At 29.8% G+C, this 25,861-nt stretch overlaps 1 protein-coding gene across 1 annotated transcript in view; it reads left to right on the top strand.

Annotated features, from left to right (window-relative positions):
• LOC145240130 (protein Wnt-9a-like) overlaps positions 1–25,861 on the top strand; it is a 239,933-nt gene that overhangs the window by 74,303 nt on the left and 139,769 nt on the right. Inside the window, exon 2 of the mRNA XM_080103740.1 lies at positions 2,900–3,174. Coding sequence (XP_079959866.1) covers positions 2,900–3,174 — 275 coding nt within the window. The remainder of the gene's footprint in view (positions 1–2,899; positions 3,175–25,861) is intronic.

The following is a 25,861-nucleotide window of genomic DNA, read 5'->3' as shown; positions in this document are numbered from 1 at the left end:
CATCTTATTACAGCTCATAGATTATTATGTGTGGGGCAAAGTTGAGAAAGATACCAACTGACTCACCAGCAAAGCCAAGGATAAGTTGATTGTTAGGATTTAACTGGTGTCGGGCGTTTCAGAAAGGACACCGAAAAAGGCCACATGCTGCATGATCAAATCTAGTCTGGGGCACTAGAGGAGATCCATTGTTTCTTCTTCGAGTGAGCTGCATTCAATAATAGATTCTCTAAGAGATGCACTGTGAATTTGAAGGATGCCTCAATTATTGACCAAGGCATAACTTTTTCTTTTATTTCCATTCTGGTATCTGGAAATCTTTTATTCTTACGAAGATGCAAGCAAAATATGGCATTTAAACGTTCACTTTTATTTTAGTTAAACTCTGCATTTATATCATACTAGCAGGTAGATACGACGTTGCCCGTAATTGAATGATGATCAACGAATGTTTCACTTTCGATACTTTTATTGTCTTTGAAATCGATAAAATTGCCTATTTTTTTTTTTTCAATCAAATCGATTGATTGCCCGCTCCAATCGGGAATTCACCGCCTTCACATGCCTCTCCGCAGTGACGTAATCCACAATACATTGTAGTGTACATTGCGCTGTAGAGAAGATAGTGTTGATTTTATAAAATATATTTTACTAGCAGGGAGACCCGATGTTGACCGGGATTGAATGATGATCAACGAATATTTCACACTCCCATATTTTTATTGTCATCAAAATCCGTGAAATCGCCCGGGAACGAGTTTCACATGCTTCCATGTAGTAACTTGGTTCAAAATATATATTATTCTACATTGCACTCTAGATAACCTACTGTTTGTGTATTATAAAAGTATGTTATATAAACTTCTTTCCAGTTAATAAAAAAAAACATTAACAAATTTATGTGCGGCGTTTTGAACCTACAGACCACGTCATGCAAAAAAATAATAAATAAAAAATAAACACGTAAATTTTTAAGACTTATAAAATTCTTTGCAGTTAATGAAAAAAAATTAACAAATTTACGTGCGGAGTTTGAACCTACAAACCACGTCATGCAAACAGAAAAAAAAGACAGGCTATCAACTTACCCACTACAGAATTTTCATGGCCCGCTGTTTTATCATTGTTGCTAAGCGACGACATGGAAAAAATGGCTTTACCGATGATGGATAAATTAAAATAACGGTTTCGATTATCGGTAATTATCAGGGATATTCTGAGACAAAACTAAACTAACATCACTCCCAGATTTATGGAGTAAAGTTCTGTAAATTTTAAAGAAATTTATTTAGCCGTTTCGGAGTCTATAAGGAACGAGCTCATACACACACAAAGTTGCATTTATATAATTGTAAATATATATTAATAGCTTGAATTAAAGTTTGAAATGCAAAAGTCAACTATCATGCTTCAATTATGCTCTAAACAGAAACATTCATTTATCAAAGAACCTACTGTTGCTTGTGCAGTGATAAAACGTTTCAAATGCACTTGTCAAAATCGAACTGTTCTTTCTTTAGGTGAATTCTTTCTATTTTCGGTACTCATTTGAGGTATTCCATTATAAAAAAAAAGTACCTAAAAACACCTCCGACACATAAAGTACATATATGTGAAACTTAAAAGAAATAGGCCCAGCCAATGTGAATTCCATAGAGGACGACACACAAAATTTTATATATAAGTAGAGATACTTTTATGCAATATGTCGAACAATATTATTCTCTTTTATAATCATTCGATCTTATATGAATGTTAGTTGCTGAATTTTCCCTTGTATTATGGATTTTATTTGTAATGATCTCTGATCGTTGAGTTGCCGTTTTACTTTGGAATTTCTCTGAAATACATCAGACATGTCATCTCTTCGTCATTCTGATGAGGATGGAATTCGTTATAAAAGCCTGAGTTACTTGTGGTTGTTGTTCTAAAATTGTCATTAACTCGTAAAACGATATAGCCTTGATTTTGATACTTACATATGTACATATGTTATATATATATATATATATATATATATATATATATTAATACGTATATATATATATTAATACGTATATATACATGTATTAATACGTATATATACATGTATTAATACGTATATATACATGTATTAATACGTATATATACATGTATTAATATGTATATATATATTAATACGTATATATACATGTATTAATATGTATATATATATATATATTAATACGTATATATATATATTAATACGTATATATATATTAATACGTATATATACATGTATTAATATGTACATATACATGCATTAATATGTACAAGCATTAATATGTACATGTATTAATATGGATATATACATGTATTCATATGTATATATATATGCATGTATTAATATGTAAATATATGTATCAATATGTATATATGCACGTATTAATATGTATATATACATATCTTGATATATATATATATATAGTGTGTCTGTATTAACATATAGATGAAAAGACTACTTCTGGATGAATAAATTGAAGAAAATAAAATATCAGTACAGCATTTGAAATTATATTTGCTGTCTACAAATATAATTTTCAAAGTCTTACAATAAAGACGAAATGTTGATGGATATATAACTTGGTTTGTTCATTTTTCATCTTTCTATCTCGTCGGAATACTATTTGTATTATTCTCATCATGTATTAATATATATATATATATATATATATATATATATATATATATATATATATATATATATATACTTGCACTTTTTTCTTACGAATGTATTGTTTTAGATTTATAGATATTTCCTTTTCTACAACTATCGTTTGCTATTCACAAATGTTTCCTATTTTATTATCTGGTTTTATTGTGTACAAATCATTTGTATGAAGCGTTTTCTAATCCTATATTCATCTCCATTTCCCTCCAGCCTGACGTCACGAGAACAATTGTCCTTCCTGGGTATGGGAAACCACGCGAACAATATCGTAGATCGGATGGGCAGTGGTCAGCTGAGTCCAGCCCAGTTGTGCGATATGTATAAGCTGCACCGAAAGCAACACAAAATGTGCAAACGAGGCCGAGGAGTACCCGTGATTCTGAAAGAAGCCATCCGACTCTCGGTTGTAGCATGCCAGCAGCAGTTCCGATTCGAAAGATGGAATTGTACTCTCGGACAATATCAGAGGAACATTCTCAAGAAAGGTATAGTCCACCAAGTCAACTTTTTTATTATTATATTTTTATTATTTGTACACACTGTAATTTCTCACACGTGTCATATCAGATGTCTCACTGACAACAACTGGTGGTATTTCCTGGAGTCTGGTTGACAACAAGTCTCTACAGATTTCCAGTACTCTTCACTTCAAAGAAATGAAAAATATATGTATATAAATATATACATTTTATATCCATGTATATATATATATATATATATATATCGCATAAAATACAATTCCTATTTTTTATTTCAATGTAATACCTGTGCACTTGAAGAAAAATACAACTGCAATATAGAAACTATACTTAAGTTTTTCAATAAAATAATAGATGATGTCTAGTACAACATTTATTAAACTTCTAGGTGCCCCCATAAAACTTAATGCACTTGGATCATCTTTCATGGGCCAAGCATCATGCTATAGTGTGCAACTCCAAAAGCACATATGCAATAGCAACTATGATTTTTCTTTTAAGTTCAATCATATAAAATTACACAATTTCCACTTTTGTATGACACAAGAAATAGAAGAAATGCTTAGGTTTCAATAAAGCTATAAAACAAAAGAAAATGTATAGTTATTTAGGGGGGGGCCCTGTTTTGTGTATATACATAAGGTTGTGTATCCGTCTTTTTTTTTTTTTTTTTTTACACAGGCATCACCACATTATCAAGGCCCAGAGGCCACTCAAGGATAAGGGTTAAAGAGTGTACAGTAGAAGTTGGTCAATATAGTAATCATTAGTAATGAAAATTTGGTAAATTTAATAACTTATATGGAACGGCTCATCAAGAACTTATTTACCTTAGACTTGAACACAACCATATTGTAGTCAGCCGGAAAGCAGGAAAACGGAAGACAATTCCACAGGCGTGCAGTTCTAAGAAAGAAGCTTTGTTCATGGAATCTACGTTTAGGTTTAGGCACAGATAAAGAGTGGGGGAAATTATTGATAGTGTTTACAGCTAGACGAGTGTTTCTTGTGAAAGTTTGGCGAGGGGGGACCATAGATTGAAGCTCAGTTGAACACTTTCCATGAAAATAACGATACATCAGAGACAAACTCGCAACATCTCTTCTGTGAGATAGAGGTTGTAAGGAGGAGAAAAGGACATCTCCTACGAGGCTACGAAGTCTATTTTGAACTCTATCAAGGCAGGACAAGTCCTTTCTAGCAGCTCCTGCCCAGATGTGGCAACAGTATTCCATCCTTGGACGTACCTGGCTCTTATATAGATAGAGAATAGCATCAGCAGTGAGATATCTACTGGATCGATAGAAAGATCCCACCATTTTTCCAGCGGCCTTGGCAACAGATTTGATATACGTGTTCCATTTAAGATCAGGAGTAATGGTCAAGCCCAGAAGCTTGTCAAAACTTGAGGCCTCCTGAAGACGAGAGCCATTCATTTCAATTGATGACAAATGTGGATTAAAATGTTGATGATGTAAAGAGAGAAGCTTGGTTTTAGATGCATTAAAAGTAACCAGCCACTCCTTTCCCCATTGTACTACATGCTCAAGATCAGAGGAGAGAGAATTGGAGAGTACTTGCTCGTTTACTGTCTTAGATGTGGTACCATATGTCTGTTTTTTTGTTTTGTTTTGTTTCGCTTTTTTCGCCGATATTTTCGAAAGTCATCCCCTTTTGTCGAATAACTAGCTTTAATTTAAACCCTCGCTACTTTCGGTTTGGCGATGGACGCAATAGCAAAGACGTTACGTTCTTTTTTGTTTTTTTGTTTGTTTGTTTTTTTTTTCACGTTCTTTTCCTCCTTCGCGGTACGGGTACGAGCCTGCCTGCCTACTACAATTTTTTTTTTTTTCTTTTTTTTGCGAAATACACACACCTCCAAACACGAGGCTAGTTTAAAATAAAAAGAAAAGTTAAACTTTTTTGTTGTTGTTGTTGTTGTTGTTGTTGTTGTTGATATTGTTTTTTGTTTGTTTGTTTTTTCAAATTATAAAATACTTTAAATTCGGTTATTTGACGGGAAAATTATAAATGAGTATAATAAGTATTTCGCCCGGTTTATAATAATATATAATATAAATATGAAACTGAAAAAGTAACGCTAGAAATTTCGGAAAATTTGTTTCTAATATTATTTTCACGTACATTAAATTTAAAAAATCAATTTTACAAAGCTTCAAGAACTTATGAAATCGACAAGGAGATCGTATTAAATGTATTTTCTAATCTATCCGAATGCAATTTTTTTATTATTATTACATTTTCAACTCAAACAAGGCACATTGCCACTTTGTTACAACACTATCAGGGACATAAGCATCAGGGGTACTGTGTAGGGAGTTGGGCAGCAAGATGTCGGTTCACGTTACACTTGAACTTCTGCATATCAGTACCGTTGGGGAAGCAGGGACCTGGAAGGAAATTCCAAAGTCTAGCTGGTCTGGGGAAGAAACTACTGGAGTAGAAGGATTTCTTACATCTAGGGATCTCTACCGTGTAGGGGTAGGATTTAGCTACTTGTCGGGTTTGTCGAGGGTATTTACGTCGAGGAGGCACAAGTGCTTGCAGTTCATCAGAGCATTCACCGTTAAAGTACTTGTAGAACAGGCAGAGGGATGCAACATTTCGTCGATGGGACAGAGTCTGAAGTTTAGATGACAGTTCAGGGCCTATCAGATTGGCAACTCTCTTTTAAACCTTTCTAGGAGTGAGAGACTAGTGGCAGATGCACCAACCCAAAAATGACAACAATACTTTATACATGGGCGAATGTTGGCCTTATAGAGGTACAGGGTACTTTCAGGCGTAAGTAGTTTTCTAGCACGACAGAGAGAACCCACCTTCTTCGCAGCGGTCCTGGCAATACTATCAATGTAATTGTTCCAACTCATCTTTCCTGTGAACGTTAGGCCGAGGAGTTTAAAAGATATACTTTCAGATAAAGAGTCTTTGGCCATTGCTATTGGTGGTCGGGAAGGTTTCTTGTAATTATAGAAAGAAACAAGTTTAGTCTTGACAGCATTGAATGTGACCATCCATTTTTGTCCCCATTCCACTACGGATCGGAAGTCTTCCTCTAGTGTTTCTGCCATTTCTTTAGATATGTGTTCATTTGTTTTCCTGTCGCGTCTGTTATAGAGCGTGATTTCGTCAGCATATATATCCATCTCACAGACAATTTTGTCAGGGAGGTCATTTATGAATATTAGGAATAACAGAGGTCCAAGGATAAACCCCTGAGGCACACCCGCGTTTATATCATACTGTTTAGATATACGACCGTCAAGGAGTTTTCTCTTATTAAACAAGGATTTAATTATGTTATGAACTCTTCCAATGATACCGTATGATCTGATTTTCTTGAGAAGACGCTCATGCAATACCAAATGTCAAAAGCCTTAGATATATCTTGAGCTACCGCTCTACTCACTACCTACTATGCGGTTACAGAAAAAAGCTGTATTAAAACAACGTACAAAAGGTTGTTATATATATATACCAGAAGGCCGCCCGGCATTGCCCCGTCGTAAAATACGCTTAAATATGATATTTTGATTTATGTAGCTATCGTATTTATTACTATACTAGCCTGAGTGCCCTATGTTGCCCGCGAATTTTTGGAGGTGTGTGTTGAGCAAAAAAAAAAGTATATATATATATATATATATATATATATATATATATATATATATATATATAACATATATATATAACACACATATATATATAACACACATATATATATAACATATATATATATAACATATATATATACCATATATATATATATATATATAACATATATATATAGAACATCTATATATATATATATTTATAACATCTATATATATAATATATATTTGTAGCATCTATATATATAACATATATATATAACATCTATATATAGACATATATATATAACATTTTTTATAACATATATATAACATATATATAACATATATATATCTATACACCATATATATAACATATATGACGTATATATAACATATATATAAATAACATATATATATAACATATATATCTATATAACATATATATATGACATATATATAAAATATATATAACATATATATATAACATAAATATATAACATATATATAACATATATATATAACATATATATAACATATATATAACATATAACATATATATAACATATATATAACATATAACATATATATAATATATATATGACATATATATATAACATATATATATAACATATATATAACATATATATAACATATATATAATATATATAATATATATATGACATATATATAACATATATATAACATATATATAATATATATAATATATATATAACATATATATAATATATATAACATATATAACATATATATATAACATATATATATAACTTATATATATAATATATATACAACATATATATACAACATATATATAATATATATAACATATATATATAATACATGTATATAATATATAATGTAATATATATAATGTATATATAATATATATAATGTATATATAATATATATAATGTATATATTATATATATAATATATATATAATATATAATATATATACAATATATAATATATATAATATATATAGATATAATATATATATATAGATATAATATATATGTATAATATATATATTGATATAATATATATGTATAATATATATATTGATATAATATATATGTATAATATATATATTGATATAATATATATGTATAATATATATATTGATATAATATATATGTATAATATATACATTGATATAATATATATATAATATACATTGATATAATATATATATATATATAATATACATTGATATAATATATATATAATATATATATATAGATATAATATATATATAATATATATAGATATAATATATATAATAAATATATATAGATATAATATATATAATAAATATATATAGATATAATATATAAAATAAATATATATAGATATAATATATATAATAATTATATATAGATATAATATATAAAATAAATATATATAGATATAATATATATAATAAATATATATAGATATAATATATATAATATATATATATAGATATAATATATATAATATATATAGATATAATATATATAATATATATATATAGATATAATATATATAATATATATAGATATAATATATATAATATATATAGATATAATATATATAATATATATAGATATAATATATATAATATATATAGATATAATATATATAATATATATATAGATATAATATATATAATATATATAGATATAATATATATAATATATATAGATATAATATATAGAATATATATATAGATATAATATATAGAATATATACATACATATAATATATATAGATATAATATATAGATATAATATATATAATGTATATAGATATAATATATAGATAGATATAATATATATATAATATATATAGATATAATATATATATAATATATATATAGATATAATATATATAATATATATAATATATATAGATATAATATATATTTAGATATAATATATATAATATATATAGATATAATATATATAATATATATAGATATAATATATATACAATATATATAGATATAATATATATTTAGATATAATATATATAATATATATATAATATATATATATAATATATATAATATATATAGATATAATATATATAGATATAATATATATATAATATATATAGATATAATATATATAGATATAATATATATGTAGATATAATATATATATGTATAATATATTTATAGATATAATATATATATAATATGTATAATATAAAATTTATATAATATGTATAATATATATATATATAATATGTATATAAAATATATATATAATATGTATATATTATATATATAATGTATATATATAATACATATATATAATATATATAATATATATATAATATATATAACCTATACAATATATATAACATATATATAATATATATATATATATAATATATATAACATATATATATAATATATATAATATATATATAATATGCATAACATATATAATATATATAGCATATATATAATATATATATATAATATATATAATATATATAATATATATAATATATTTATAATATATACCATATATAATATATATAACATATATAATATATATAACATATATAATATATATAACATACATATAATATATATAATGTATATAACATATATAATATATATATAACATATATATATAATATATATAATATATAATATATATAATATATATAACATATATATATATGTAACATATATATAATATATATAACATATATATATAATATATATAATATATATAACATATATATATAATATATATAATATATAATATATATAACATATATAATATATATAATATATATAATATATATATATAATATATATAATATAATATATGATGAAAGGCTGAAAAACACACAAAGAAAAGAAAAAAAAAGAAAGGTTGTGCGAGCGATATATATATATATATATATATATATATATATATATATATATATATATCGCTCGCGGAACCTTTCTTTTTTTCTCTCCTTTTAATTTTCTAGAGCAACGGTTACAACTCATCTTTGACTCCTTTTTCTCAGCACATCTAGTACGTATATACAGAGAGGGCACCATGAACGTGATCCAACCTTAAACTGTCTTCAGAGGCACACTATTTTGGCTCTGTCTCCTCTGAAAAGAACCTAACAAAATTTGGAGTTGGAGGGAAGCGTGTCTGGCCAGGGTCAGCCTATCTTAATTTAACCTGCAAGCGCTTCTCTCGATAGTTGATTATATTAAGGAAGAATGTGTTTACGCCAATGGCACGTAACGAACATCGCGTCTCTATGCTTAAGTGAATATAAGTCACTTTCGATCACATGGCAAACAACAGCGTTTTCACTTCGCACATGGTAAAACAGTTTGGCTAAAGAATAAGCATTTGTGTTTTAACTGATGGCAGAAACGGTTCAAAATCTACCATCAATCCTTGTGGAATTGGTAAGTTCGTAGGCTCCATAAGAAATAAATGAATTGCGTTAAAATCAAATAGCCATGAAAATATTCTTACAAAGCGACGAGTAATTTGATACGTTCTTGGAGAGATGGAATTCGCAGTCAAAACCAGATAGTATACGTTAATCTTGACGATCAGTGCCGAGTAGCTGAGGGCAGTATTTGAGCTTACCGCTTACGCAAGCTGTGGTTCAAGGCCGTTTAGTGTATGTAAAGCCAACTTCTCGAATGTTCTCTCTGACAGGTGCTAAATTAGCCGAGAACGAACCCGTTAGAGGCGCTGGGCAATCAAGATGGAGATGATATAGGGGGGGCAGCATTTACAATCTACATGAACTATACCTTATTTCGACAAGAACAGTATAATGTTAGACTTATCAGATGCGAAGATAGATCCAAAACATGAACAGGTATACTTTGGAAATTTAATTTGCAAAATAAGGTAAGCAATTTTTACCGGTACAAGGTAATCAAAAAGTTGGGGATAGGGAGTCGTTGATCAGCCGGATAATTTCCCTCGGCCTCAAAGCTATCAGGGTCTGGCTAACTGTTTAGGTTACTTGTTTTCTGTTGGCTCAGGTATGGTCCTGTGCGGAGCGTGCAGTTCTAAGAGGGCCACCTGTCCATGATGATAATAGCTTATTGCTAATTGCATGAGACGCCCCTTACTTGGGAATATTGATGGCATTGAACAGGTTTTTTGGAAGTCTTGGGGTTTGAGGGGGTTGTTTGTTTGTTTGTTTGTTTGTTTGTTTGATTTTGCAGGCCGTAGGACTTTTCTTCTAGGGCGCTGGCTTTTCAAATTCCAATTTCCCGATTTTGTGTCAAATCTTATCACCGCGAGAGATAAATATTGGATTTTTTTCATCATTATCAGACATATTTGGATATACATTGCTGATCAAAATTTTAAACCACTTAAAAATCTTTAAGAAGAAACCTTTTTTTAAGGATAGATTTTAAACTGTTCCGACTTAAGGTTACTAATACTACAATCTAAAAGGTTATGGAAACAAAAAGGTACATTCCAAAAAAATTATTTAAAAATTAACATTTTTATTAAACTAGGCTTTTTACACATGATCAAAATTATAAGACGAAGAGTATAAATGGTTAGATGTATGGTAATTCTAATGTTTTTTAGTTCAGTTAGAAATTAAGAATCACTGCGTAAAAGTGTTACCATGCCTAAGCAAGAAAACTAACCGAAGTTGACAGCTCTCGAATTCTAGGATTCAATAAGCAATGTTTGCTACAGCGAGCGATAGCAGCTAAGATAAATCGCAGTAAAACTGTTATTTATAACTTTCTAAAGAACACTGAGAATTATGGAAAAGCAAAATCCTTCGGTAGGCCCTCAAAATTTCTCCTGCATTGAGTAGGAGAATTAGACGGGTTGTTATGAATGACAGAGGACTTTCTTCTAGTCAAATTAAGGCGGTTACAGATGCTGATTGCAGTCCAATAAACATCAGACGACACTTAGATCAAGAAGACATGGTAAATAAAAAACGTAAACAAACTCTTCGATTGCTTCCACGTCACAAAGGAGACCGCTTAAGATTTGGTTGTGAATACCAAACCTGGGACGTTGAGAAGTGGAAGAAAGTCCTGTTTTCTGATGAGAAAAAATTTAATTTAGATGGTGGTCCTGATGGCTTCCAGCGATATTGGCATGACAAAAACATGCCCCTTGCAATTTTTCCACATGTCATAGTGGTGGAGGGTCCGTAATGGTATTGGGTGCCTTTTCTTACAGAAGGACGATGGAGCTCCAGGTGGAGCAGGATCGTCAGACAGCAGCTGGTTATGTTAGCATACTACAAAAAGTATCTTTGATGATGGAGGGTCATCGTTTGTGTGGGGATGGATAGTTATCCCGACAGGATAATGCTGCAATCCACACTGCAAGACGGACCTTGAGCTTTCTACAAGAAAATGGAGTCCATCTCTTTGGACATTCTGCATGCTCACTGGACTTGAACCCAATTGAAAATGTTTGGGGGTGGATGACCAGAGAGGATTATCGAAATGGCAAACAGTATTCAACAAAAAATGAAATTCGTGAAGCCATCTTCAGAAACTGGAGCAGTATCGCCCGCACATTAATGGAAACCCTTATTTCTAGCATTCCCCAAATAATTTTTTAAGTCATCCAAAGCAGTGGAGGTGGAACTCATTATTAAGTTTGATTGCTGAATGTTTTCATACACTTTTCATACACTTTTTGTATAATTTAAGAGAATTAAATAAAAATGTAAATTTTAAAAAGAAATCTTTGGAATGTAGCTTTTTGTTTCCATAACCTTTTAGATTGTAGTATTGGTAACCGTAAGTCGGAAGAGTTTAAAATCTATCCTTTAAAAAGAAGGTATGTTTTTAAAGATTTTTAAGTGGTCTTAAATTTTAGATCAGCAGTGTATTTGTCCATGCATCGTTATTTTTTTTTTTCATTTTAACTTTATTTTATCCCAGGCAAGGCATATTAGATGTTAGACATGGAAATCCTAAACAAGGAGTTCTGCAGTAAGATGTATGTATGTATTATATGCACTTCAGTACGGGTAAGAAATACTAGCAGTTCGTGGAAAGAAACTATAAAAGTAGAAAGCTGGCACTGAAGGGGTGGGATTTTGCTGCTTGTCGGGTTAATCAAGAGAGGGGTTGAAGTTTGTTAACAATACAGCACCTGACCTGTTATAGTGAATATCTTTTTTTAACCCTGTCTAATAGAAAAAGAGTAGTGGTTGGTGCACGACTCCATGTATGTTTCTTTCGTTCTTTCATCACACTTCAGTAATCACTATAGTACCACATTTACTCTATGGAGTACCCCTCATCATCCATGATTTACAATATATTTTTATTTACAGAAGATATTTACCACGATTTAATGACGGTGAGGTTGACAGCAAAAATACTCAAAAAAGAAAGGGGAACGAAAGGTTTGACGATCCGTGCCAAGTAGATGGCGTGAGGGTAATTGTCTTTTAGCTCGATGCGTAATTTGTGCTTTGACACTGCAATGGTTTACTGGCGGTTATAAGAACTATGCAACTAACTAAGGGCGATAACTCGCCATGTGGTTATTATAAAACTGGAAATTCCTAGTGGATTGTGTAGGGGTATACTAGCTTCTGCTAATACCAGAATTCTGCGAATCCGTTTTTTTCAACCGGTCATATAATATGCAGGACTATCTACAATATGGACTAAGTAACGAAGCTGTACGGTCAGCAAAACCGACATTATCAGAAAAGTTTGCTTTTTCCTTGATGTTTGACTTCAATATCCGTAAATTTAATCAGTTCTAAGTTAAACTATAACCGATATCTTGTGATGATGATTGGTTAAGAAATATGGACGCTAGCTTGTAAAACGAAACAGTCACAAATTCGACTGAAAAAATTAACCTTCGAAGATAAGGGATAAACGACCAGAACTTTCGAATGCCTTTAGTAAATAAGTTTTAATTTTTAAGTTACGTCATTATGATCACGCGTCAATACATTTTTTCAGTCTTTGTGCTGATATCAAAGAAATTGGTAAAATAATTTTGAAAAGATTTCAACCTCCAAGATGATCATTCCGCAGTTACATTTTGAACTTGGCATTCTCAGTTATTTCTTCGTTAAGGGCACAGCATCGACTTTTAAAGTTCACTATTTTATTTCCTCCGAGTTAAGTCCTACTCTCAATTAGATATCATCTTTTTTGTTTTTCGGTTCTAATCTGTTTTTGCTTCGCTCTCCATATCTATCTATCTATCTATCTATCTACATATATACATACATATATATATGCATATATATACATACATATATATATATGCATATATATACATACATATATATGCATATATATACATACATATATATATGCATATATATACATGCATATATATACATGCATATATATATGCATATATATACATATATATATGCATATATATACATATATATGCGTATATATACATATATATACATATATATATACACATATATATGCATATATATACATATATATACATATATATACCTATAGATATATATATATATACCTATACATATATAGATATATATATATATACCTATACATATATAGATATATATATATATACCTATACATATATAGATATATATATATACCTATACATATATAGATATATATATACATATATAGATATATATATATATACATATATAGATATATATATATGTACCTATACATATATAGATATATATATATATACATATATAGATATATATATATATACATATATAGATATATATATATACCTATACATATATAGATATATATATATATACCTATACATATATAGATATATATATATATACCTATACATATATAGATATATATATATATACCTATACATATATAGATACATATATATATACATATATATATACATACACATATATATACCTATACATATATATATACATATACATATATATACATATATATATACCTATACATATATATACATATATATATACATATACATATACATATATATACCTATACATATATATACATATACATATATATACATATATATATACATATATATACATATACATATATATACATATATATATACATATATATATATACATATACATATATATATACATATACATATATATATACATATACATATATATATATATACATATACATATATATATATATATACATATATATATGCATATACATATATATACATATATATATGCATATACATATATATACATATATATACCTATACATATATATACATATATATGTATACATATATATATAAATATATATGCATATATATATGCATATATATACATATATATATAAATATATATACATATATATATATTTATAAATATACATATATATATATTTATAAATATACATATATATATATATATATATATATACATATATATATATATATATATATATAATGTAAACATATAAACATATTTGGCTTCAGAAATTCCCCTCCGGACCAAAGTACACTAGGTTTGCTCCAACAAATGCCAAATACAAATGTATTATGTCTACACTATAAGCCACTATATTATGTAACTTTTGACCGCTCCTTTACTCACGTTTATTCACAATATGAAAATCCTAGGAGAAGCATCATCACCGTCGGAAACATCTAAAGTGGAAGCTGCTACTATTTTCCCTTCTAAATAAAAAGTGCTCCTACCGCTCCCACTCACACCGGTACATTTTTATTCAATTTTTACCCCAAACAAGGCACAGTGCCACTTTGAAGTAGGGGACTGCTATCGGGGGCATAAATTGAAGGGGTATAATGAAGTGACATGAGTAGCAAGATATCTGTTCACATTACACTTGAACTTCCGCATGTCAGTACAATTGGGAAGGCAGAATCCCGTAAAGGAGTTCCAAAGTCTAGTAGTTCTAGGCAAGAAGCTACTGAAGTAGAAGGCTTTCTTACGCCAAGGGATCTCCATTGTTAAGAGGTGTGAATGAGCTTTTTGTCGGGTTTGTCGGAGGTATTCACGACGAGGGGGTACAAGTGCTTGTAGTTCGCCAGAGTATTCAACATTAAAGTAATCGTAGAAAAGGCAGAGGGATGCAACATTTCGTTGATGGGACAGAGGCTGAAGCGTAGATGACAGCTCATGTCCTATCGGGTTGGCGACTCTCTTTTGAACTCTGTCCAGGACTGAGAGACAAGTAGCAGAGGCAGTAGCCCAAATATGACAACAGTACTCCATACATGGGCGAATGGTCGCCTTATAGAGATACAGGATACTTTCAAGCGTAAGTAGTTTTCTAGCATGGTAGAGATCCCACCTTCTTCGCAGCAACCTTAGCAATGCTCTCAATGTATCTATTCCAGTTTATGTTCCCTGTAAATTTTAGGCCAAGGAGTTTAAAGGAAGTACTTTCGGGTAATGTGTTGTTGGGCATTGTTATTGATGGTAGAGAAGGTTTCTTGTAATTATTGAAGGAAACAAGCTTGGTCTTGGCAGCATTGAATGTGACCATCCATTTTTGTCCCCATTCCACTACAGATTGGAGGTAATCCTATAGTCTTTCTGCCATTTCTTTAGATATGCGTTCATTTGTTTTCCCCTCGTGCCTGTTATAGAGAGTGGTGTCATCAGCAAATATACCCATCTCAGAAACAATTTTATCAGGGAGGTAATTTATGAATATCAAGAATATTAAAATTCCAAGGATAGACCCCTGATGTACTTCCACATTTATATCATATTGTTTCGATGTACGACCCTCGAGGATACCTGTATATTTCTCTTACTTAAGAAGGATTTAATTATATTATGAATCCTTCCAGTGATACCATATGATCTGATCATACCCTGTCAAAAGCCTTAGATACATCGAGGGCTACCGCTCTACTCTTTTTTTCCAGTGAACGGTATATACGTTCAGAAATTACAGTTAGGATATCTGATGTGGAACGGGCTTGCCTAAATCCATTTTGTTTGTTGGTCAGGAGTTTAGTAGCTGTACGGTGATGGACTAGAGCTTGATTAATTAAGAACTCAAATATTTTGGCGAAAAGTGGGAGAAGGCCAGAATTCTTGAAAACCACAAGAAGCAGTTTTCCAGCAGTCAGAAAAGCAATATTCGTTAAGGCATTTGTTGAAAAGTTTGGAGAGAACTGGAGCAACATCAGCGGAGCATTTTTTTAATAGCATAGCCAGGGTGAGGTCGGATCCGCATGCTTTTGATCTAGGTTTTTTATGATACCATATTCTTGAAAAGGAGTGATTTTCAAATCTAGTGTGGCGCATAGAAAAGTCAAGGAGGAAGTAGTGTGCCGGATCCAGTGTGGAGTTTTAAGTAAACCGACTGGCAAGTAGGTTAGCCTTTTCGGTTGGCGTGCAAGCAACCTCAGGATTGTTTGATACTGGGAAAATCGTTGACTGCCCATTATTTACTACACTGTTGTAGATTTTCCAAAAATCACGGTTTCCTAATTTCCCTGCTTCGATGCGTTTTCTGGTGGTTTCAGTGTATTTTGTCTTAGCTGTCGCTACTTCTCTCTTACAATTACTTGTAGCTTCTATATACTTCTGTCTGTTTGAACTGGACTTATGTCGGTTGAATCTGCGGTATGCATGCTGCCATTGAGCAATGGCAACTGTACAAGTTGGGCAGAGTGGGGCTTGCCATAGAATTTTCGTGTGGGAACATATACTTCAATTGCTGTTTTGAACCATTCAGTGGTCTCATTTGCTCACTGTTCAGCTGGAAGAGAAAATATATTTCCCCATGGGGTATCTCAGTCAGCCTTTTTGTAATACCTCGTTATTTTGAGCAGTGGTGTTCAGTTTTGGGTCGAGAATTTAGGGCGATTTCTACCATTTTAACAGCGTGATCAGCATTCTCGACTGAGCTGTGGGTATCTGATATACAGTCATCGGGAACTGTGGTCATAAATAGATCTAGAAGTGAGGCATGTTGATCTTGCTGGTCTGGTAAATGTGTCGGAAATATAACCATTTGTTATAGAGGAAATCAGATATAGAGGAACTGTGTTGTGCTACCAGCTACGTCTGTGTAAGTAGAGAATCCAAGCCAGTTACTGTGATGAACATTGAAGTCACCAAATACAATGTAGTTGTGAACTAGTATCGAGGGAGAGTGCTATACCTATGCTGTCAGAGACTTTCTTTATTAGGGTACAGTCCTGGGTTGAGAGTGAGCGGTAGAGAAAATACAAGTAGCTAATATTATGTTGCATGTTTAGTCTGAAGCATATATTATGCATTTGGATCATATGTAGAATAGCACCGTAATTTTCTGTTTTATACACACACACACCATAAACTTACCTTCTCCTGATTTCAAAATTAATGATCTCCTCCTCCTCCTCCTCCTCCTCCTCCTCCTCAAATTCAACCAAATCTCAGTGGCTGTGAACAAACTGTTCATCCATTTTAGAATGTCAATCCTAGTTCAAGAAAGAACGCTCCAGCGATTAAAAAACATGGTTAGCCTCTCGTGGAGAGGGAAACCATCATTGTAAATAAAATACCCTGATTACAAACGCATAAACACATCGATTATTATTCATCGCCACACGTTCTTTCCTAATAATCTTATTTTTATACTGTACTTGACTAACATTCTTTCTTTATACGCGTATTTATTCAAAACCTACTGATTACACTATTACTGCATTCGTGTGATTTGGAAGCCGTGAAATTGTCTCAAATGTTTAATTTTTTAGTCCCTTAAAAACAACTATATAAACCTTTATTTTTTCGTTGTTAAAGTACAACTGAATAAAATTATTTCTTTATACGCTAAATAAAATAGTAATTCCACATACTCGAATAATTTTGTGTGCTTCTTCAGCCTATACATTGGCTATGTGTTAGGTGTATCAGAATTCGGGGGGAATTTTTGACACTCCCCAATACGAAACTGTGAATAACATATAAAAAATCTCGTAATTTCTCATTTAAAAGTGGTTTGTTTATTTTCTTGATGGATTATATTTCCAAAATAAACTATTAAAGTTGTATAAAAAGTAATAGAAATATTATTCTTTATCTTTCAAAAACCAGTGTTTACAAAGTGCCAGCACGCTTCTAGGCAGCCATTTTTTTACGTAATGAAATCAATTGATTTTTACGAGTTAAATATTTTTCAATTTTTTAACTTTAAAAATCTATCAAAATTTATCTATTGATTCAATTTTTATGATATTTTCAGGGTCAATGGGAAATTTTATGCTCTTTCCAATAAACCGAATATAATATTTTAGACAAACGTTTTTACCCCCCCCCCATTTTGAAATGTCTATTTAGATTTACATAATTAATTAATGTAACAAAGTTTTATATATCACAAATTGAACATAAAAGGTCAATAGATAAAATATTCAAATTTCAAGCAAAAAAAGAACAGTTTTTTGCAAATTTACCAGTAAAGTTCAAAGTGTAAATCCTTTTTTTTTTTTTTTTGAAAACCAGGTGGATTTTTTTTGTTGTTTTTTTTTTTAAGTTGGAGTTTATTTTATGCTTATAATTTTCCATTCAATATTGGACGTTGAGGATATTTTATTCTATTTTAGTCATTGTTTTTTTTTTCGGTGTTTAAAAAAAATTCTCTCAGTAATTAAGACTGACAATATATTAAAAAGAAAGTTCTGGTATTTCTCTAAGATAGTAAAAAAGAAATCGAAAATAAGTCGCTCGGTCAATGTGTAAATGATCAAAATCCATAAATGAAAAATATACACTTTGCAAGTATTGTAGCACAATAATGACTTCTACTGAAATATGTGAAAAGTACACAAGGGAGATTAGGCTTCATTGAAACGGGTTTTTGCCCTTCCATACTTCCGTACATATCAAAGTGAGAATTCTTTTTAAATACGGGTATTTTAATGGCTGATAAACAGACGTCGGAGACACGGTACTTGGTTGAAAAATCCTTTAATCTAAAAAATATAGGAATATAATATATAAATATAATTAAATTCTCATCCGGAACATTAGAAGCAATCAAATATTAATAATTTGAAACAGGTAAGTGATTTTTTTCACAGTTATATATATATATATATATATATATATATATATATATATATATATATATAATATTTTTTTTCATCGGTTTTATTTTAAAAAAAGTTAACTTTTTTTTGTTTTTCGTTAACTTATTTTTTTTAATAAAACCGATGAAAAAAAAATTTTTTTTTTTCGGTGAAACCTTTTATGATATTAAATTTTGGTGTCTACTCATTTTATTGAAATAAAAATTATGATTTGAAATTACATTTTCATATTGTTAGAAGTTTGTATACATGGAGAGTCTATTTAATGAAAAGTTTTCGATGGCGACTTGTCCAAAAATTCTGATACACCTAGCTATGTGTTTGTTTTATGACTTCAGTATTCTTTAAAAGAACTAATACCGTATGATTACATGTGTTTTGTTCTATAGTTAAAATTTAAAAACATTGAACGTTAACAATGAACCGTTGGTTTACTTTTTAAGTAGAGACACTTATGTTTACACGAAGCGCTTTATCGGTGTTAACGAACGAGTCAATTTAAGTTAACACATATTTCGAGAATATTTGCACATAATTTTAAAAAGTATATGTACATAATATATACTATGAACTGTTGGTTTAATTTATAAGTAGTAAAAATTTAAGCGATTTTATCGGTGTGGACCGAACGAGTCACTTTAAGTGAACACATATTTTGAGAATATTTACACATCTAAACATCTCAATTTAATTGATTGAGATTGTCGGACTGACTTCCTCATCTTGGTCGTTATCGTCATAACGTTTCGGCCGTTTTGCCCCCCGGCCTTCATCAGGTGTTTTGTATCGAACTGGGGAACCGTTTGTTAAGAATCTCGAACCCAACCCTTTATTATTATTACGGGGGTACCGTGTTCAGACCTCATTTCAAAAATACAGACAATTACTATCTCAAATTAAAGGCGTTATTTCGAGAGTGCTAACGTCGTCAGTTTGTAATAGACCACTCGACTAAAGCGCTTCCGACGTTTTTTTTTTTGGGGGGGGGGGCACAATCCTTTTCCTCAAAGTGTTACATATTCGATCCTGCATACTGCCGCTTTTTTTTTTTTTTTTTTTTTTTTTTTTTTTTGCCGGCCGGTCGCACGAGTACTCTCTGCTATTTACATTTTTCTTACCGGAAGTTGCTTATTTTTTTTTTTTTTTTACCTTTTCTTTATTAGGTCTCGTCGCATGGGTATTAACTATTATTACATGTTTTGTAATAATTTTTGAACGCAAATAGGTCACAATCAAAAGTATATTGTTTTTGCCTATTCCAACATAATTTCATTTTCTTTTGGTTTTATATATTGATAAATGTTTGTGTGTACTATAAACACTTATAACTAATGATAACTGTTTTGTTTTTATCTTTATACGAGTTAAGGTCACAAAACATAATTAATTGTTTGTACCTAAATTCCCCAAATTTATTTTTCTTATAGGTATATCTATTGAAAATTGTCTGCGAACAATATTTCTATTGTTTCAATCTCTACAATATTCTATTTAGATTGTTTATAATCGAAAGAATATTCTATCTATATTGTTTAAAATAAATAATTATTTAAAAAATCCGTTCTGTTTATGCGGTTTCTTTTTCATGCTTACTTAAAACTTTTGAACGTACATGCGATTACAGGAATTTAGTTTCTTTTAAGAGATAGAGTCTTCGAGAGTATTTCGTCATCTTAACTTCAGTCTTGTCAACATAAATACCGTAAGCTGAAAAAGACCATGAACCATACACTGATTCATACCTTGAAACATACCCTACCCGCAAGATTAGCACGCATAAGCCAAACGACAATGCAACCACTATGAAACATATTTCGGGAAAATGTAACTAAACTACCCGCACTCACAAAGTGGGGTTCCGTTTTTAATATGAGGAGTCCGAGGGCTGGGCAACAACAACAACAACAACAACAACAACACCCAACAAAAATATATATAGTAATATATATATAATTATATATTTACGTAATATATATGAAATGTACATAAATATATGTTGCATATATATATAATATATTTCTATATATTACATATATATATTTCTATATATTACATATATATATTTCTATATATTACATATATATAATATATTTCAATATATTACATATATATAATATATTTCTATATATTACATATATATAATATAGTTCTATATATTAAATTTATATAATATATTCATATATATTATATATATATGTAATATATATATTACACGTATATATATATATTACATATATATATATATATATATTACACATATATATTATATATATTGCATATATATATATATATTATATATATATTGCATATATATATATATATTACATATATATATTACATATATATATAATATATAATATGAAACATATATGTATATCATATATATACATATATATATTACATATATATAATACATATATATCAGATATATATTACACAGATATATATTAGAAATATATATAATATATAATTCATATATATAACATGTATAAAATACATATAAATATATTACATATATCATATATATTACATATATCATATATATTACATATATATATATTAATTATATATATAATATAAAATATATATATATTACATATATAATATGTAATATATGTATATTACATATATTACATTTATATAATATATATATATATATTACATATATATATATATTATATATATTATATAAATTATGTATATTAAGTATATATTATATACATTATATATATTAAATATATTATGTATATGAAATATATATTATATATATATTGCATATATTATATATATATTAAATCTATATTATATTTTTACATAGGCATCAACACTTATCAAGGCCAAGAGGCCACTCAAGGATAAGGGTTAAAGAGTGTACAGTAGACATTGGACAATATAGTAATCATTAGTAATGAAAATATTGTAAATTTGATAACTTATATAGAACGGCTCATCAAGAACTTATTTATGTTAGACTTGAACACAACCATATTGTAGTCAGCCGGAAAGCAGGAAAACGGAAGACAATTCCACAGGCGTGCAGTTCTAAGAAAGAAGCTTTGTTCATGGAATCTACGTTTAGGTTTAGGCACAGATAAAGAGTGGGGGAATTATTGATATATATATATATATATATTATATATATATTATGCACATAAAATATAATATATATTATATATATATTATATATATTACATTTATATATGTATTATATATATTACATTTATATATGTATTATATATATTACATTTATATATGTATTATATATATTACATTTATATATGTATTATATATATTACATTTATATATGCATTATATATATTACATCTATATATATTATATATATATTACATATACATTATATATATTACACATATATATATTATATATATATTACATATACATTCTATATATTACACATATATATATTATATACATTACACATATATATATTACACACATATATATTATATATTACATGCATATATATATTACATATATATATTTATTACATATATATTACTAGCAAATGTACCCGTCGTTGATTAGGTTAAAAACCAGCCTACAGAAAATGGACTCTGATTTATGAAAGTATGATAGGTTATGAAAAGGAAAGGGTTGTAAATTTGGGTTGAATTTGAGGGTATCAAAACCAAAGCAAAATATGATTAAAGTAAAAATAAAATAGATAAACCCCATAATTTATTATACCATACCTGTTCACACTGAAACACTTATCACAATATTCTGTGGATCTATATTAAAAAAACTTGTTAAACTTTGTGACATATTTCCATTCTATGGAGGTCAGGTGCGAACGAACATCCCATAATTTTATTATACCATGTTTCTTCAAACTGAAACATAATTATCAAAGTATACTTACGCAGAGAGATATGAAAAGTCTTTATTAAATGTGTGCCTATTTCCATTCCATGGAGGCCAGGCGCGAACGCAGACCCCACAATTTTATTATACCATCCCTTTTTAAGTTAAAACATACTTATCAAAGTATTCTTATGTACATCTATATCAAAAAGGCTTGTAAACTTTTTTTTTTAATTTTTAAATATTTTATTTCCATACTTTGTGGACCAGGCGCGAACGCGGACCCCACAATTTTAATGAACCACCGTTCTGCCAGACCAAACATACCCATTACTGTGTCTCGATAAATCTTCTATCATTATATGTAATCAGTTTTTTAACATAGTCAACCATATAGGAGCCTATTCGTGACCACAAACACGCACGCACACACACACACAGAGCTTTATATTACACCTATTTACAATGCCTCCCCACGGAACAGAGTTAGACACCAGGGTCGTTTTTTAACGCGGAGAAAAGGTACAAAAATAAAAAATTGTTTCAGTCGTGAAGGACTGCTCCTCCACCGAAAGAGAACAAGAAATGGAAGTGCAGTATCTGAAAAACAGATGGTATTTATTTGCTCCCCCACTGAGCAAATTAGGCACAAGGCCGATTTTTAATATGAGGAGTGAAGGGAGGGGGAAGGGAAAAAGGGGACCAGCTCCCGAGAGGTGGGAAATGGGAGCTGGTTAATGGTCAGGCATGTGGGGTTGCCCCCACATCTGGTCTTTGCTAGTCATAGCTAGTCATAGCCTGCAGTACCTATTTACTATGCCTCCCCACGGGACAGAGTTAGACACCAGGGTCGTTTTTTAACGTGGAGAAAAGGTACAAAAATAAAAATTGTCTCAGTCGTGAAGGATTTCTCCTCCACCGAAAGAGAACAAGAAATAGAAGTGCAGCATCTGAAGAACAGATGGTGTTTATTTGCTCCCCCACCGAGCAAATTAGGCACAAGGCCGATTTTTAATGTGAGGAGTGAAGGGAGGGGGAAGAGAAAAAGGGGACCAGCTCCCGAGAGGTGGGAAATGGGAGCTGGTTAATGGTCAGGCATGTGGGGTTGCCCCCACATCTGGTCTTTGCTAGTCATAGCTAGTCATAGCCTGCAGTACCTATTTACTATGCCTCCCCACGGGACAGAGTTAGACACCAGGGTCGTTTTTTAACGTGGAGAAAAGGTACAAAAATAAAAATTGTCTCAGTCGTGAAGGATTTCTCCTCCACCAAAAGAGAACAAGAAATAGAAGTGCAGCATCTGAAAAACAGATGGTATTTATTTGCTCCCCCACCGAGCAAATTAGGCACAAGGCCAATTTTTAATGTGAGGAGTGAAGGGAGGGGGAAGGGAAAAAGGGGACCAGCTCCCAAGAGGTGGGAAATGGGAGCTGGTTAAAGGTCAGGCATGTGGGGTTGCCCCCACATCTGGTCTTTGCTAGTCATAGCTAGTCATAGCTTGCAGCATCTGCCGGAACAGATGGTATTTATTTGCTCCCCCACCGAGCAAATTAGGCACAAGGCCGATTTTTAATGTGAGGAGTGAAGGGAGGGGGAAGGGAAAAAGGGGACCAGCTCCCGAGAGGTGGGAAATGGGAGCTGGTTAATGGTCAGGCATGTGGGGTTGCCCCCACATCTGGTCTTTGCTAGTCATAGCTAGTCATAGCTTGCAGTATCTGCCGGATCAGATACTACACTTTGATCTTGACCAAAAGGCTTTATATTATAGATATATTACATCTCTATATTTATATATATATTATATATGTATAATATATATATTACCTATATATTTATATATATTACATATATATATAAATATATATTACATATATATTGCATATGTATATATATATTGCATATGTATATATATATTACATATGTATATATATATTACATATGTATATATATATATTGCATATGTATATATATATTACTTATATATATATATATATTACATATATATTATATATATTACACATATATATATATTATATATATATTCATATATTATTATCATTATTATTATTATTATGTATTACAAACTTTGCAAAAAAACGCCTTAACGAATCTTGCTTTCGTGACTGCTGGAAAACCGCTTCTGTGGTACCATTTTTCAAGAATTCTGGCTAAAGAACTAAACATTAAATTATCGCCCCATTCGCC

Source organism: Euprymna scolopes, chromosome 19, assembly GCF_053919585.1.
Source record: "Euprymna scolopes isolate OS-2025 chromosome 19, ASM5391958v1, whole genome shotgun sequence".
NCBI lineage: Eukaryota > Metazoa > Mollusca > Cephalopoda > Sepiida > Sepiolidae > Euprymna > Euprymna scolopes.
This window is presented reverse-complemented; position numbering and strand designations above follow the sequence as displayed.